This window comes from Dermochelys coriacea, chromosome 7 (assembly GCF_009764565.3).
Source record: "Dermochelys coriacea isolate rDerCor1 chromosome 7, rDerCor1.pri.v4, whole genome shotgun sequence".
Taxonomy (NCBI): Eukaryota; Metazoa; Chordata; order Testudines; family Dermochelyidae; genus Dermochelys; species Dermochelys coriacea.
The window spans coordinates 14,679,309-14,697,465 of record NC_050074.1 but is presented as its reverse complement, the minus strand read 5'-3'; the positions used below and the strand labels follow the sequence as shown (position 1 = coordinate 14,697,465).

The 18,157-nt window shown below is 43.8% G+C and overlaps 1 protein-coding gene across 4 annotated transcripts; it reads right to left on the bottom strand.

The window, feature by feature from the left end:
* Positions 1–3,506: 3,506 nt before the first annotated feature.
* On the bottom strand, positions 3,507–17,165 carry TRNT1 (tRNA nucleotidyl transferase 1). Of its 4 annotated transcripts, none has more exons than XM_038411101.2 (8): positions 17,033–17,165; positions 16,061–16,220; positions 10,676–10,869; positions 10,129–10,267; positions 9,451–9,577; positions 8,078–8,271; positions 7,639–7,892; positions 3,507–5,760 (listed from the first exon to the last, which is right to left on the bottom strand). In XM_038411101.2, exons 2-8 carry the CDS (start codon positions 16,218–16,220, stop codon positions 5,512–5,514), a joined length of 1,317 nt encoding a protein of 438 aa, XP_038267029.1. In that variant the 5' UTR covers positions 17,033–17,165; the 3' UTR covers positions 3,507–5,511. The 4 variants fall into 4 exon arrangements, with proteins under 4 accessions (XP_038267029.1, XP_038267030.1, XP_043374683.1 ...); XM_038411102.2 differs by lacking the exon at positions 17,033–17,165 and adding an exon at positions 16,483–16,506; XM_043518748.1 differs by lacking the exon at positions 17,033–17,165 and adding an exon at positions 13,061–13,156 and having other exon boundaries at positions 16,061–16,197.
* Between the last annotated feature and the right edge of the window lie 992 nt (positions 17,166–18,157).

The window sequence follows — 18,157 nt, the reverse complement described above, 5'->3', positions numbered from 1 at the left end:
TTTGAGAACGTTGCAATCCAATCCAATTTCCTCTGTTACCCACATCACGGGCAATGGCATTTTGAGGCCCACTTAAATGTATCCATCTTATTGCTAAATGATAAACACTTGTAACTACGCTATAGCAGACAATAGTTATTTTATCAATACCCTTCCAGTGTTTCTTAAACATTTATATGTGAAAGACAAAATTCTTAATTGTCCAAACCATTACTTGTCAGCTAGCTGAGGTGGTGGGAATAATTCCCAAATGTAAGCATAGCACAACCACAGCAGATGTGCCTAACTTACAAACTATTGCCCTGACCTTGCTGTAGGAACCATGAAAGTAGCTTTCTATGCCTGTTCCAAGCACCAATGAAATCCATATCCGGCGCTAAACCGATGTGGAGAAATGGTGTCTGTGAATACCCAATGGTAGCACTGGACCCTATAATGCTAATAACTTGCATGTAAGGCTCTGCGAGTAGGTTTTCAAAAGCAAAACCAGCACCCAACTCCGACTGACTTTAAGTGGCAGTTTGGCATTTGTGCCTTTGAAATATATCCCCTAGTTTAATGAAGCCTATTTTAGCACTAGACCAGGGATCAGCAACTTTTGGCAAATGGCCCACCAGGGTAGAGGCCCCTGGACAGTTGGGCTGGTTTGTTTACCCTGCCACGATAGCTCAGTGGTTTGAGCATTAGCTTGCTAAACCCAGGGTTGTGAGTTCAATCCCTGAGGGGGCCATTTGGGGCAAAAATTGGGGATTGGCCCTGCTTTGAGCAGGGGGTTGGACTAGATGATCTCCTGAGGTCCCTTCCAACCCTGATATTCTATGATTCTATCGCGGCTCCCACGGTTCGCCGTTCCAGGCCAATGGGGGGCTGCAGGAAGCAGCGGCCTGCACATCCCTTGGCCCACACCGCTTCCTGCAGCCCCCATTGGCCTGGAGCAGCAAACCGCGGCCAGTAGGAGCCGCGATCGGCCAAACCTGCAGATGGGGCAGGTAAACAAACCCAGGCTTTCCCTAGCGGGCCATGGGCCAAAGGTGGCTGATCCCCCCACTAGACTTTAAGAACAACATGGGCTGTTTGAACTAAAATGAAACTTGGTAAGGGGAAAAAAAAGTATCTGAGTTTTTTTCAAATGCCACAGCTCTAAAACTCAAACACGATTTGAACAATATGTTCTTGATTTTAAAAAAAAAAATCTGGCCTCAGATTACAAATATTAAGGTGAAAGTTTGGAAAACTGGTTTTATGGGCTGATGTTAGCCTTATGTGTAAAACTTCAGCTCCAATTGGAAGCTCCCAGAGTTGAGCAGGTCATTTTGATGTCAGGATTTAGAGGTGTGAATTACATGGGTTGTTAACAGGCAATTTAGCAAGTCTGAAATGTTTAGCTAATGTCTGTACAGCACTTTGAAATGTAAAACCCTATATAAGTGAGCTGTAGCTCATGAAAGCTTATGCTCAAATAAATTTGTTAGTCTCTAAGGTGCCACAAGTACTCCTTTTCTTTTTGTGAATACAGACTAACATGGCCGCTACTCTGAAACCTATATAAGTGGTAAGTATTGCTATAAAGTGAACAAGAAACAGGGGGGAAGACAACACAAGAATGCCCTGGAAGTGGGGGTTGCCAAGCCTCCAGGACTGTCCTGGAGTCAGCAGGAATTAAAGATGAATCTTTAATTAAAGATTATGTCATGTGATGAAATCTCTAGGAATACTGCCAACCAAACTTGGCAACGCTACCTGGAAGCCACTCATGCATACTTGTGAACACTCCCACTCAAGCCAGGCCTCAGCTGCCCTGCTCATCACTGATGTCAAAGTGGCTTGAGTGCTGGACTCAACCAATGATACCTGGCTCTCAACGTGCTATGTGTTTTCTAAAGACATCAAACCCTACATTCTATGTACTCCAAGAGGCCTCAGGCCCTTACAGTTATTTTCCTACTAACCTCCCTCCAGTAAGCCTTTACATTTAGAGTTCTCAGGGGGCATAAAAAGCCCCAATGTAGTGATAATACTGCTCCCAGCCTGCTGGCTCTGCCCTTTCCTTTTGAGATGCATTCAGGCCCATTTGGGACATTAATGATATTGACACAAAGCACAGTAAATACATTCATTAAACCTCACAACTCACCTTGGTGGTACGAAATTAGTATTATTCTCCATTTTGCCCTCCTCAGGCGGTTCCTTATCTGAGGTGGTGGCATATAGGTAGTCTTTTCTTGTCCCTTGGGGGTGTTGGGAGAACAGGTATCTGGAGAAGATGGGGGGCAAATGAGCTGCTTGCTGAAGGCAGGAGCCCCCTTGAAGTTCTGCACCAAGCGAGGCTGAATCCATCTTGTTGTACTGTGCTATGGATCCTGACTGAAAGAACTCCCTTCTCCCTGGGATGATGGTTGCTACCTCAGCATGGTATCCTTAGTAACACATTCTAAATATTAGTCCTTTTCTAAGCATCCCATTAATGGACATCCCGGGATGGTTAGTCTGGAAGACTACAGAAGCAGAGTGGCATTGCCTTGTTTATAGCTACTCCCACCCCTGTTTAAGCCTGGCAGCACTGACTCTTTGCAAGAAAAAACAGAAGGGACAGAAAGCAGAAAGAGACAGGGGAAGGGCACTTTCAACTCTTCCTCCTGGTTTTCTCCATGAGGAATCTTCCTCTGCTGCTTGGTGGTTGGGAGCTCTTTTGAAGGATAAAAGAAATATGGTGTATCAGAATAGAATCATCAGTCGCTTTCAGTGACACAGGACAACAAATGAGGAAGCCTGTCTGCACACCATGGGGGGGACGGGTATGAAAAATCTGAGGACGTCTACACTACAAAATTACCTTGCCTTAACTTGCATTGGCAGACGGCCCCTGCAGTTATTAAATTGCTTGTGTGTATGCACACTTGGCTCCTTATGAAAGCAGTGTGTCCCCTCACCAGGAGCACTTGTATCATCAGAGTGGGGAATTGTGGGATGGCTTCTGAAGGCCAGTAACAGTCAACATAATTAACAGTGTGTACACTGACAGCGTGTTGACCAAATTAGATAGACTGACTCTAGGCTGCTCAGAGAGGTGGTGTTACAATAGGCTTAGAGAGGCACTTACGTCGGTAGGAGCCAAATGTAAGTGAAGACACTGCCTCAACTAGATTGACACAAGGCCGTTTGTCACGCTAACCATGTAGCATAGACCAGGCCTGAATTTGCTTAGTTACTCCAACTTTACAGAAACACGAGAAATAATCCATTCAACCATCATGCTGGCAGCCACCTCAGAGAAAGGGGCACAGTATTTAGAAACAGGGATGTCCTACAGCCCACCAAACCCAATTTAATGCAACTTATATGGAACTTTACAAATTAATACAAATTATGAATACAATAATATATAACTTAATTAAGCCACTATTATAGAATGCACTACTTAAAGTAAATTTGATCATCATCTCTGCAACAGCTTTGTTGCTTAATTATGAAATTGAAAAAATTAAATTTCATACTGAATTAGAAAAGAGCTATTAACAGCAGCTTTTAATGTTTTTTAGAATTTAATAGAATACAGTTTGTTTAAAATGTTAGTCATTTACAGATATGAAAATTGATGTCTCACATCTTTTAATTTCTTCCAAATTCTGTGAAACAGTAATGTTGAGTATTCAATGAACCTGAGGTAGGGACCATGAATTTAAGAAGAATTTTAATTGGGCTATTTGATCTGAGATGCTAATCAGGTTGCAATAAAAACAGAGTGATTGTATTTAATCACACTACTTTCAAAGCAACTTGCTTCTCCATCTGCTGACAGTGTGAAGTTTAAGGATGGAAAAGTCAAAGATGCCAAACCCGCCCTCAGAGTTTCACCCTGAAAAGAGAATTTTCAAAGCTGCCGCATTGAGTTGCTACCTCAAGGGGCTGCTTTAAGGATTAATTTTAAGTTTGTAAAGTGTTATAAGTTCCTTAGAAGGAAGAATCTACTTCAGTGCTAAATTGTATCCTGTTTTCCCAGGCAAAATTAAAAAAAAAATACTTTAACAAATTGTAAAAGGTAGAATGCTGTGACAAGAATATCAACAGACTAACAAAATACAACCATGCTCTTATTAGTATGAAAATACAGTACTCAAGGATTTATGTTTTCTCCTCAGTTTCTGATCATTGGCCCTAAATATCTACAGAACAATATATCATGCCTTGACTGTGTAAGTAACTGGAATTCCAACCCGCCCCGTAATTAGCTACATGAAAGCACACAAATACACGTCCTGCTGTAAAACTGCTCTGATTTTACTACTATCTAATGTTAGAGTCATTGTCTTTTTTCCTGAACTAATCCCACTAATTTAAATTCAACTATTCATTGAATGACACTAAACATAAGTAAGGGTAGCAGGAACTAGACCCTAAGTCAGTTATTTTGAGAGGTGTGGGGGGGATTATGGTAGTAAATATATTTTTACAATTAGTTTCTTATCCCCTCAAATGCTAGACATTTTTTTACATATACACCCCTGTACATGATTCAGGTTCACTTTGCCTTCAAGCAAACACACCCTAACCCTTTTACTCCCTTTGATATCTGTGACTGTAGGGAAAGGTAAGAAGGGAATTACTTCTAGTCAGTAAGGAGAATAGGAAGTGGTTCTCTTTTACTATGACAAAATGTGATTACCTGACACTAGGAGGAGAAATCTGGACTAGCTGCTCTGGATCTTCTTTAGTTTTCAGTGGTTACATGTTACACTTTAATATTCCTCATTTCATGTATAAAAATTAAAATATACTTTAAGAAAAAAGACAGAGGGACTCCAAAAATTTGTATACTTGTAAAATGAGAAACAAATGGTTGAAAAATCATAAGACATAAAAAGTACTTATACCCAAGTAGATATTTATGGTATCGATTTAGACTAGTCATCCGTTTAATCTAAAGTTGATTTTGGAATTAAGATAAAAACTAAAACCTTTAGGAAAACAGGGTTGTTTCACATGATAAGATATCATTTGTTTGGGAACTGCTGAAGTGAACCTTTCAAGCTGATACTCAGCTTTGACTATAAAAAAATATTTAGATCTCATTAGTCTAGGAGCATTAGACTCCCCCAGGCAAAAATAATGCATTAAAGAGGTTTTTATCTGGAGCACAGAAGTCATCCACCTTGTCTGTAGCTAAATCAGAATATCAAAAATCCTTATGTCACCTCTACTTGCCATTAGGAACACTGGAGATAAAAACCCCCCAGGTATTCTTTATGTACCATTTAAACATAAACAGAGGTAGAGTTTTCAGTCAGATTGGCAGAAATAAAGCCCCATGTTACTGCAGAGCTGAACTCCTGCATTCAAAGCATAGTATGAATTTTGAACATGAAACAATTCTGCGCCTAAAAGTCTTGAACTCAAATGCAATATTGGCTGGTAGTAGCATTATATTTACAAATATTTTGATTCTTCCTGTAACAAGGTAAATACAATTATGTGTATTACTAAATCATCATCAAACCCTACTACTCGTACATTTTACACCTTCTTTACACAACTTAAGAGTTCTTCTTTATCCATTTGGTAACCACTCTTCTTCCACTGATCCCTTAACTGCTGTAACATTGTTCCAATTTCCTTTCCAGAAGAAATTCCCATTTTTCTTAAATCATGGCCACTGACAGGAAAAGAAGGGACAGACCACTCTTGCATTTCCTTTAGAAGATGCTCCTCTCCTTGGTATTTTAGAAGCTCACAGATCCTGGAGTTCATATCAGGTTCCCTAGACTTAAAAACAAAAACACACAACAACTATTAAGTGTCAGAAAACAGCTTAGTCTCAGATCAGCTGATGTTGTTCCTCCTCAACATCACAAACACACACCACAACTGGCACTCTTGACAGCCTGTAAGGCCCGAATGGGCAAGTTAATATATACATAACATCTCCATTTTGACTGTGCAGTTGATTAGGTTTCCCTAACATCTAACCAAGATTGGCACTTGCAAGAGAGCCACTGTAGCTACCAGACTGACTCAGATAAGTAGTTGGATTTAGCATTTTGGGGAAGGTGGAACAAAATCGGAAGATATTTTTCATCCCAAGTGAGTGAGCCTGTCTTTTATTACTTAGGTTTGCAACTCGGGGATTTTGGCAGATCCTTGGAGGCTTCTGGAAACCCAGATAGTAGTAGCAGTAGTGGCCATTATTTCTGGTATTATAATTGGCAAAGAGGTTATTACCAGAGTAATCCATGCCTTGCTCACCTCCAGCTTAGAGTACTGAGTGTACTCAACATGGGGCTACATTTGAAAATTATTCAAGCTTCAGCTGGTGCAGAATGGGACTGGCTGCCTACTTAATAGTACTTCTCATAAGGAACATATTATACCTGTGTTTCAGAGACTACACTAGCTTCCAGTTCATTTTATGCACAATTCAAATGGTAGAATTTGATCTATAAAGCTCTTTATGGTTATGGTCCCTTGAGATCAACCTTTTTTCTTCTGTGTTAATACAGCAGAAGAGATCAGCTGGGACAGCCAGAGCCAAACTAACAAACCATTCCCCAGATATGTTTACAAGGAATTGTGTAGCACTGACTCAAACTTTTGTTTCAGATGTTTAACTCCAACATTTCAAACCTAGCTGCCTTAAAATTAGACCGATAGACCCATGCAAAAGCTGCCACCTTACGGAGTTGGGGCAGCTCAGCACTGCTAAAAATGATATTACTTCTAAGAAGGTGCATACATATGGATTTTAGGAGCCTAACACAAACCATCAAATTTGAAAATTTTGGCTTTTTTAGGTATCAAAGTGTGATACAGGTGCCCATGCGAATGGCAGCTTTGAAGGGGGCCTCAAAATATCAAACCTTGGTGTTTTATGTTGCAAGTGATAGATTTATTATAGTAATTAACTTCCTGACAACCCCTCCTCTGACCCCCAAACCTCCCCACCTCAGTTCCATACTTCTCCCACCCACACGCAACAACCCTCTAGGTTCACTCCCAGGCTCCTTCCCTCTCCTTCAGCTCCTCCGTTGCCCTGACTCCCCCAAGCCGTTGCACGGCTTCTGAGGGGTATGAGAAATATGTTTCTGAATTGTAGTTTAAATGAATTACTCAAAGTTCTGTATTAATTTGTCTAGTAAGGAATCTTTTTATCAAAAAACATTTCCTGAATTATTATTTTTTTGGCTGTATTATTACTGTCATACTTGCTGACAGGTATTTTGAAACAAATTACCAAAATAACTGAAACTGGTGTAATTGTAATGGTGTTATTTTGACAAATAAAATATGCAGAATTTTAAAATATTATGTGCAGAATTTTTAGATACAGAATTCCCCCATGAGTAAACTATAGTTAACTCTGTATAGCACTTTTCATCCACAAACCTCAAAGTACTTTTGAAAGGAAGGAAAGTATCATGATCCCTATATTACAGGTGGGGAAACTTTGGTGTATAGAGGTGAAGTAACTAACCCAAAATTACAAAGCAGGTCAGTAAAATGTCTGGGAATAGAACGCAAGAGTCCTGATACCCTGTCCAGGGTCCTCTGCGTTGGACGATGCTGCCTCTTTTCCTGTCTGTCTTAAGTGAGAGCTTTGAGTTTAATATAAGAAATAAAACAGACAGTGATGTGAAATGCACTTACATCTATAATGAAGTCTTGGTATGGTTTAAGTGGTTCTGGATTATCTGTAGCTTTGATTAAGTCTCTTCTATGCTTCACTATAAAAAGGCCAAGGTTTTTCTCTTCTTTTGAGATTTTCAGCCTCAGATCGAGTTTTATGACATCATCCTGCACCTTGAACAGTGATGTTAGAACGGTCATTGGTTTTGGAAACAGATTCTGAACATTTTTACTGACTTTGTCAAATTCCTCTAAACTCCCATTAACAGGTAATCCTGAGGGGGAACACACAAAAAGCATCATGAAATAGTGTTACAAAAGAACTAGCAAATCAGGAGAAGAAATGCTCTAATCAAGTACTGCACAATAACACAAATGACTATGGAGACTACTGCCATCTTAATATGCTGATCTGCAGTTATTTGTGTTATACAGTTCTTACGTAACCCTCGTACTTTACCTATATAATGGGCAACATCAAGCTCATACATAAGCCGAACCAAATGATTTATGTGGTTTCCAACGAGAATTTTTTTCAGTTCCACCCAAATCCTCTCTCCTGATATTCCAGCCAAACCTTTGGCATTTTTCTTAATTGCTTCCAGAGTATTAGGTTCATGGTCACCAGGCTTTTCTGCTACTCTTCCATAAAACCTACAAAATAAGAATTCTAAATCTTATTACTTCTCTTAAGAAAATTACCTCAGGGCAATATTAACTGTCCTAATCTTAAAGTATTCATGGAGTATTAAAGTACAACTGAACTTACATAATTAGAACTTCTAGAGTGCTTTATATATCCACAGATGTCAAAGCACACCATCCTTTCAAAGGCATCATCACTTCATTCTACAGATGAAACTGAGGTGCAGTTTCAAAAGGTCTTACAGAAAGTTGGTGGCAGATCTTGGGACAGAACTGAAGTCTCTTAGGGTCAGATTTTCAAAGATATTTAGGTGTCTAGTGGGTTTTTCAAAAGCACCTAAACAGATTAGGTACCTAACAAGAGTCAGGCACCTAATCTGTTTAGGCACTTTTGAAATTCCACTAGGTGCCTGTTTGCATCTTTACATGGCTAAATAAATACCTTTGAAAAGCTGGCTGTTGACTGCTATGACCTACTCCCAATGAACCAAGCAGTTTCTAAAACTTGTAATGATTATCCAATTTTTGTGACTTCAGAATGCCTCTTTCCTTTTCTCTCTGCGTGTTCTCAGATAACGTGTCATTCATAAACCATTCCTGAGAGCGTAATGCTATGTTGGCTCTATTCTTACTTCCCCTGTAACAGATGGCAACACTCCCCATTCCTCAACAGAAGAATCATATTACACACCCACTAACCTTCCCAGCCACTGTAGTGAACTTGGTAGCAGATGTCCAGACTCAGAGGCGATCACAAAAAAAAAGCTGATTGATCACTGAAAATTTCTAGGCATGGTAACGTTAGATCCATTGAGGGTCAGAGTAACCAGTAAATTGAGCTTCATGTTATCAATTAACTCCACAGTTCTAAAGCTGACTTAGTCTTGTTTCTCCATCTCCATGTTTTGTTAATAACTGGGACATGAGGTTGCAGAAACAAGTGTGGTAAGACCCATCACCCTATTTATCACTGCAGAAGGAAAATCATTACCAAAATTACATTTGAGTCCTTATTTTCAGCATCTTACTGAGGACAAGGCACTATATGAGTTTGGCTTGTGTGTTTTTCATGACACACTAAGCTTCCATTTATCCAACTGGCTGTGGAATATAACACTCTTGTGAAGATTTTGTTTGAAAATAACTATAATGTAATTCATTTCTTTATTTAGAAAAGCAAAATATTACCTGAAATATCTCAGTATTCGTAAATAATCCTCTTGTATTCTCTGGCTTGCATGTCCTACAAATCTTACTTTCTTGTTTTTTAAGTCTTCGTAACCCCTGAAATAATCAAAAAGCGTGCCATCTAAACCTAGTAAAGAAAAAATGTTTTTAAAAGGTGTACTTAAGTAAATGTAAAAGCAGTCTATAATTTAGTTGATTTAAAGCTGCAGAGATTATACACTTAGTTTTAACCCAATACTCTATTACTGGGTAAATGATTAAATTGCAGCAAGAGAGGTTAAGGTTGGACTTTAGGAAAAACTTCCTAACTGTCAGGGTGGTTAAGCACTGGAATAAATTGCACAAGGAGGTTGTGGAATCTCCATCATTGGAGATTTTTAAGAGCAGGTTAGACAAACACCTGTCAGGAATGGTCTAGATAATACTGAGTCCTACCATGAGTGCAGGGGACTGGACTAGATGACCTCAAGGTCCCTTCCTGTCCTATGATTCTATGAAGAAAACGTTCACGTCAGAAGACACGAAAGCCAAGATATCCTCTGATCTGTCAGACCTTCCCCATTTGTGCAGCCCTCAATTTAGCTATGGAGGCAAATTCTGGCTTTGGGCAAAGGCCTAGATGAAACATTGCCTTCAACATGAAGACAGAAACTGTATTTTATTTTTGGAAGAAGTTACCTAAAAACATAGAGTTGATTGTAAGATCTCTTCTTTCAGCATCTTTTTCCCAGTCAGTTGTGAATTCCACCTCTGCATGTCGTCCATCAGTGACAACATCAATTCTAAGTGTGGTAATTTCAAAGTTCTGTTCGTGGAGCTGCAATTCACACAATATTGTTGTTTTATCTTCAAACACAATAGGGAAAAGGAATCAATGTACAAGAGTTAAACTTTCTTTGTGCATATAGTTTCTATACAAACGTACAATGAACAGAAAAATCAGAATACGTTCATTGCCATTAGGTAAGGTTTCATTTTTAATTTTCTCATGCTACTTGGGGTGCTATATTTTTGTTCAGAAAACGGAAGCCAAATAATTATACAAATCTTGGAGGAAATAATCGCAATGATACTTTGGCTAAGATCAAGCATAGTATCAGTTTACTATTGGATAAGCCCTGTATTGGGGAAAATATATCCTGCTTTTATATGGGGATGGACTATCTAACAGATTTTTTCTAACTACTAAGAGCCTACATGATTCATAAACTTAGCTTGTGATTACCCTGGCAGTAATGGTTCCATGTTTTTCTCCTTTGTTATTGATCATACGAACACCAGCAGACTGGAACATTTCCTTCATCTGAGTAGGTGTAGCAATGGTGGCAAAGTCCACATCTTGTGGTTTCATTCCATTTAATAAATCTCTGACAGCACCTCCAGCTATTCTTAATTCATACTTTTCCTTTTCAAATAACTCTGGGAGGGGAAAAAATCATGGTAAGAATATTTTCTTTTAAAAATGTAATATCCATCTTTAACCAGCTGTAGATTAGGCTCATGCATATTGGGGCAGATTTTCAAAGATGTTGCAAATGTTAAATACACACAAATACCAGGATTGCATATAAAAAACAAACAAAAAAAAACCCCCAAAACCACTAGTCATGTGCACATACAACCAAGCCAGCTGATTGCCTAACTGGCCATGTATGGATGCCAATATGTTTGCATTCATGACATTGCATGCACACATTTGAAAAATCTAGCCCAGAACATCACGTTAACAGAGGCTTGTTTTGCATAAAAGACAAAGACAGACAATATAGGCCTTGTGCATTCAACAAATAAATATTTAGCTTACTGAAATTTGCATAAGGTTATACTTGCTATAAAGTTTGAATAGCACCACAAGAGGACCTAAACAAGAATCATTGTGCAAAGGCCTGAACATGCACACTTCTACCATTGGGTCCAAGTGAAATTAAAACATGCGAACAACAGTTTAAAGCAGCGATACTCAGATCTCAGTGGTTCAGAACCCAAATTAGCAATCAACATTACCCAAAAGAGCTACAGTAGTATGAATTCATTGTCTCACAGCAAAATGAGAGCTGCAGGAGACACATTAAAGAGCCACTTCTGACTTGCGAGACTCAGTCAGTATCACTGGTTTAAAGATTACTGCTAGTAATGGTTCAGTAGTGACTTCTGTTGTCACTGGACACAGAAATGTCTCTATGATCTTGAAGAACTAAAAAAGTTAATCTGATGCCTTCAGCAGCTTCTTGACAAATTATGAGGAGCACTGTCTTCTTTGGAATTTATACAAACGACTGTCATATTTGAAATTGGTAAAAAGAATATACGGCAAAGTACAGATCTCCCTACGGTCTTAATATTTTACCAAAAAGGGGGCAACTCTTCAATTAATTTAGAAAAGTGGTTCCTGCAAGCCTTGCAATACACTGAAATAAAAGTATCTGCAAGATTTGTCAGTTAGAAACCAAATATTTATTTTCTTTCAGGCAATATGTTAATTTTACTAGAATTGAAAATATTTTTTGAAGTAATGTTTCAAAAGACACCCTCTTTAAAGTTGAGAGGCATGGTCAGTACATTACTACCACACTCCAGCAAATGACACATTAAAATTTATGTAAGTAGTATTACAGTGCAGTTTTCCCAATCTCCCATGTTTTCTTGACAGATTTACTGATGCAGTAACCTCAAAATGTGATACATCGCAATTCAAGGTCAGAGGTGTAACTGCAATACCATATTTATTCAGTGGTGCCAAAATCAGTTGTTCCACCCCAAGTTTAAAAGAAAGTCAGACTCAAGAAGTGAGATTTGTTTTCAACTAAAAAGAAAAGAGACACACACAAAGAGCATATTATACATAAAAATGTGTTCAAAATGTCCAAGTTTGCTAAAGTGAGGCAGGGTTTTTTTTAGATCTCTTCATTGTAAAATGAAGACAGAAGAAACAAGAATACATACTAATTTAGGAACAAAATTGTTGATTTTTTCATTGTTTATAAACCTACTGTGAATAAAAACGTTTTCATTTATTATTTCAATTAAAAGAGTTTTGAGGATAAACATTCCCTTGTAGTGTTGAAATCCTTAACAATACCCGCACATGAGAACCAAAAAGTCAAATAGACTAAAAACTGACTGAAATGGCTTTGACCAATGTGCCAATTATACTGTCCTAGCTAAATGAAATGCAAACAAGGAAACAACATACAGTAACTCCTCACTTAAAGTTATCCTGGTTAACACTGTTTTGTTGCTGATCAATTAGAGAACATGCACGTTTAAAGTTGCACAATGCTCCCTTATCAAGTTGTTTGGCAGCTGTCTGCTTTGTCCACTGCTTGCAGGAAGAGTAGCCCGTTGGGAACTAGCTGGTGGGGGCTTGGAACCAGGGCAGACCAGCAGCCCCCCATGCAGCTCCCCGCTCCCCTAAGTGCCCTATGCTGCAGCCACCCAGCAGGCTACCAATTGCCAGAAGTTCAGGTGTCCCTCCCTCCACGGCCGTGTGCTGCTCCTGCCCTCTGCCTGGGAGCTGCTCCCGGGAGCCTCCTGATTGCTGTGGAAGGGGAGGGCGGGGGGGGCTAATGTCAGGGTGTCTCCCTCCCCCCTGCTCCTGCCCCCCGCTTACCCCATCTCCATGGCGGGGAGCAAGGGGGGATGTGACATGACAGGGCTCAGGATGGGGGGAGCTTGCTAGCAGCAGCTGTTGTCTCAACTTGCTGATCTACTTAAAAAGACAATGTACTTAGAGTGAGGTCAGTGTACTTAAAGGGGCAATGCACATCTCTCTCTCACACACACACACACACACACACACACACACACACACACAGGGTCTCTGTCTCTCATGCTGTCTCCCCACCCCCCATTTGTGCTGCCTTGTAGAGTGTGAGGCTACATTAATAACAATGAATTAACCCTTGAGGGCTCAGCTGAGTGCTAGTTCATCATTTAGCAGTAAGGCATTCCCTGGGAAATATTCCACCCTCTGACTTCATCACCTCAACCAAGCTTCACAATCATCATTGCTGCGTGCAGTATTAAATTGTTTGTTTAAAACATATACTGCTTATGTGTGAGTATATATATATATATACACATATACATATATATATATTAGCCTTTTGTCTAGTGAAAAAAAATTTCCCTGGAACCTAACTCCCCCTATTTACATTAATTCTTATGGAGAAAATGGATTCGCTTAACATCATTTCGCTTAAAGTCGCATTTTTCAGGAATGTACAACGTTAAGCGATGAGTTACTGTACATGGGAAAAAACAGCTGTTTAAAACTTTCAGTTTCAATAATGTTCAAAAAATTTTCGGCATTTTAGTATCAGCCATATTAAAATGTTCTTTTTTTCTTGGAAGTGTCCCCTTAAAAAGTTAGAATAAAATGTTATATGAAGCCACTTTAATGTATTCATTCATTCATTTTACAAAGTGATTTAATAATATTTGAAACTTATATAGTACTATCCTGAAAGATCCCAAACACTTCACACATTACACAAAACAACCCAACTTTTGGAAGGGACAGCAAACAAATGGCACACAAAGTCACTGAGATTTTGTCTAAGACACTACTGCAAATCCAAATTCAATATATGTACCATCGTATCTTTAATAGCTAACAGGATCTCTGAGTTTAGAATGCAGTTCTACCCTCAGGAAATGAATCTCTAAAAATGTCACAGTGGGACTCCATATACACTGTCTCACTGATTTGCATTTCAAATTTGCTCACTTTGGAAGTGAAAAGATTTGTTTTCTAAATGCCATCACCTACAAACTCACCCTGAATGAAACTTTTCCACTGAATGCATCTGATGAAGTGAGCTGTAGCTCACGAAAGCTTATGCTCAAATAAATTTGTTAGTCTCTAAGGTGCCACAAGTACTCCTTTTCTTTTTGCGAATACAGACTAACACGGCTGCTACTCTGAAACTCAACCTGGACTCCTACTTCTCTCCATTTCATAAATCACCACCAGTAACAGAGGTTCTCTGAGTGAAATGTAACTTCATGCCTGCGGCCCCATAAACTTCAGATTTTGTGACACTATCAGCCTGAGGTAACTTTGCACAGGTGTTACCTATAATCTGAAGACAGAGGGGTTGCCAAGGTGCAATTTGGCAGATACCTATGAGCAAAATAAAAGAATCCAGCTTGACTGCAAGAGCACCAGGGTTTGCGCAGACGACACGTGAAAAAAATACATTTTTTTTTTTTTACTTGCAAACTGGGCGTATCTGAAATGTGAATCATAGAAACACAGGACTGGAAGGAAGCTCAAGAGATCATCTAATCCAGTCCCCTGCACTGAGGCAGGACTAAGTATTATCTAGATCATTTCTGACAGGTGTCTAACTTTTTCTTAAAAACCTCCCATGACAGAGATCCCGCAACCTCCCTAGATAATTTGTTCCAGTGCTTAACTACCCTGACAATTAGCAAGTTTTTTCTAATGTCTAACTAATTCTCCCTTGCTACAATTTAAGCCCATTTATCACTCTCCTCTTTATTACAACCTTTTATGCACTTGAAGACTGGTACGTCCCCCCTCAGTCTTCTTTTCTCCAGACTGAACAAACCCAGATTTTTCTATCTTTCCTTACAGGTCATGTTTTCTAGACCTTTAATCATTTTAGTTGCTCTCTTCTGGACTCTCCCAAATATGTCCACTCCTTTTCCCAACTTCCAAGTGTGGTGCCCAGAACTGGACGCAATACTCCAGTTAAGGCTTCCACAGTGTTGAAGAGAGTGGAAGAATTACTGGTCATTTCATGATAAATCCAACAATAGAACTCACAACCAATTTGGGGCTTGTGCCCTGCGTTTTGACAGTGTGCCCTGAGGTTGGTACTCACACTCTTGTGGTTCTGCAAGACAACTTGACTCAGAGAACAATATCTGCACATTGGATGATACGGTTTCACATTTTATTTTCTCAGTTCATAAGTGGAGTAAGAGTCAATGAATATGGAAACATTTACACAAAATCACGTTTGCAGGAAGAATTGAATTTTACAGTTAAACAAAAGCATACATGTTCTAGCCTGCACCACTACCTAGCCCCTCCTACATACAGGCCTAGATAAAGGCCATGTGTACATCTGATGGAGATATCCTTTCACTGGTGAGAAATGCACTTGTGTCCACACTCAAATTTGTTCCAATATATATTTCTCTAACCATTAATCAATGCATGCTGTGCCAACACAAAGTTGAAGTAAACTTCCCTCTATTAGCTTCATCAATTGAGTGGCAGCCTGGACCCCTTCAAATTCCAATCAGTGCTAACAGTGGTCTGAGCTACTATAATCTGGTCACTTTTCTGAACTCCACTGCCAGGGGTTTGCTTGACCAGAAGTCACCTCTGAGGATGGAAGTATAAGCTGGTTTCAGAGTAGCAACTGTGTTAGTCTATATTCGCAAAAAGAACAGGAGGACTTGTGGCACCTTAGAGACTAACACATTTATTTGAGCATAAGCTTTCGTGAGCTACAGCTCACTTCATCGGATGAAGTGAGCTGTAGCTCACGAAAGCTTATGCTCAAATAAATGTGTTAGTCTCTACGGTGCCACAAGTCCTCCTGTTCTTTTTGGAAGCATAAGCATCTCTCACCTGCCACACTCTTCAGCCCTGGGGTGAAGAGAGACTGGAATTCCGGAGACTCCAGCTTCATGGTGACCAAGTGCCGTCCCTGGACCCGGACCCCTCTCTGGGTGAGGGGGAAGAGGTGGAGACCCGCCCTGCAGCGCTGCAGGAACAGCTGGCACCACATCTAAAGAGAAGGAACGGACCCAGTGTAAGTTGGGACGGAGTCCATAGCCGAGGGGGGGAAAAGCCAAGTTCCCTTTCTCTGCAGCTTCTCCACAAGGTGGGAAGGGGCAAAGGACTGATCTTGACATGAATACGCCCCTCAATCGCCACAGCGCCGGAGCACCTCCAGAGCTTCAAGGCATGTCTGCTCAGGGGGAGATCAGGAAGCATCACCCCCTTTGTTTTACCAATGGGAAACTCAGTGACGCTCAGGCCAGACGAACCTCGCTCCGGGTTAGCTCAACCAAAGGGTGTTTCCAGAACTAGAGCGTCCACACACATACACACACCCAGAGCGACTCCGGACTCCGGCCCGGCGCGCAGTGCGGGCGGGCGCTCTCCTTGCACCCCAAGACCCCCCTGAGCCCGGCGTTCCGGACCCCCCCCCACCCCGGCGCAGCCCCCCGGCCCGGCCCGGCCCGCCCCAGGCAGGACTCCGAGGGGGCCGGCTGCCCACAGGCCGCACTGGCTGCCCCAGCTCGGGTCTGCGACCCCCGCGCGGGGCCGGCCCTGCAGCGGGGCAGCAGCGAGCGAAAGGCTCGGCCCGGTGCAAACGGCGCCGGGATCTGCCTCCCCAGGCCGAGGCGCGGCAGGAGCCCGGGCAGCCGCTGCCCGCCCCCCCCCCCGCGGGGCCCATCGCCCCGCCCCTGCCCGGTGCCCGCCGCAAGGTGGGGGGGTGTCGTTGGGCCCGGGGCAGGCGCCGCGGGGTCCGGCCTGAAGGGAGCGGCCCCAACACGGCGAGCGCTCGGATCGCGGGGGCGGGGGCGGCCCTACCCAGCCTGCGGCCTCCGTGCCGAGCTCCCAGCCAAGGCCGCCTCTTCCGGGAAAGGCGCGTGAGCGGGGAGCAGCCAGTCGCGAGGCGGGAGGATGGCAGGCCCTGCGCCCCCTGCCGGCCCCTGGGGGGAGGTGCGGGGCCCTGCGCCCCCTGCCGGCCCCTGGGGGGAGGTGCGGGGCCCTGCGCCTCCTGCCGGCCCCTGGGGGAGGTGCGGGGCCCTGCGCCCCCTGCCGGCCCCTGGGGGAGGTGCGGGGCCCTGCGTCCCCTGCCGGCCCCTGGGGGAGGTGCGGGGCCCTGCGCCCCCTGCCGGCCCCTGGGAGAGGTGCGGGGCCCTGCGCCCCCTGCCGGCCCCTGGGGGAGGTGCGGGGCCCTGCGCCCCCTGCAGGCCCCTGGGAGAGGTGCGGGGCCCTGCGCCCCCTGCCGGCCCCTGGGGGAGGTGCGGGGCCCTGCGCCCCCTGCCGGCCCCTGGGGGAGGTGCGGGGCCCAGCGCCCCCTGCCGGCCCCTGGGGGGAGGTGCGGGGCCCTGCGTCCCCTGCCGGCCCCTGGGGGAGGTGCGGGCTGCGGGGCCCTGCGCCCCCTGCCGGCCCCTCGGGGAGGTGCGGGGCCCTGCGCCCCCTGCCGGCCCCTGGGGGGAGGTGCGGGGCCCTGCGCCCCCTGCCGGCCCCTGGGGGAGGTGCGGGGCCCTGCGCCCCCTGCCGGCGCCTGGGGGGAGGTGCGGGGACCTGCGCCCCCTGCCGGCCCCTGGGGGAGGTGCGGGGCCCTGCGCCTCCTGCCGGCCCCTGGGGGAGGTGCGGGGCCCTGCGCCCCCTGCCGGCCCCTGGGGGAGGTGCGGGGCCCTGCGTCCCCTGCCGGCCCCTGGGGGAGGTGCGGGGCCCTGCGCCCCCTGCCGGCCCCTGGGAGAGGTGCGGGGCCCTGCGCCCCCTGCCGGCCCCTGGGGGAGGTGCGGGGCCCTGCGCCCCCTGCAGGCCCCTGGGAGAGGTGCGGGGCCCTGCGCCCCCTGCCGGCCCCTGGGGGAGGTGCGGGGCCCTGCGCCCCCTGCCGGCCCCTGGGGGAGGTGCGGGGCCCAGCGCCCCCTGCCGGCCCCTGGGGGGAGGTGCGGGGCCCTGCGTCCCCTGCCGGCCCCT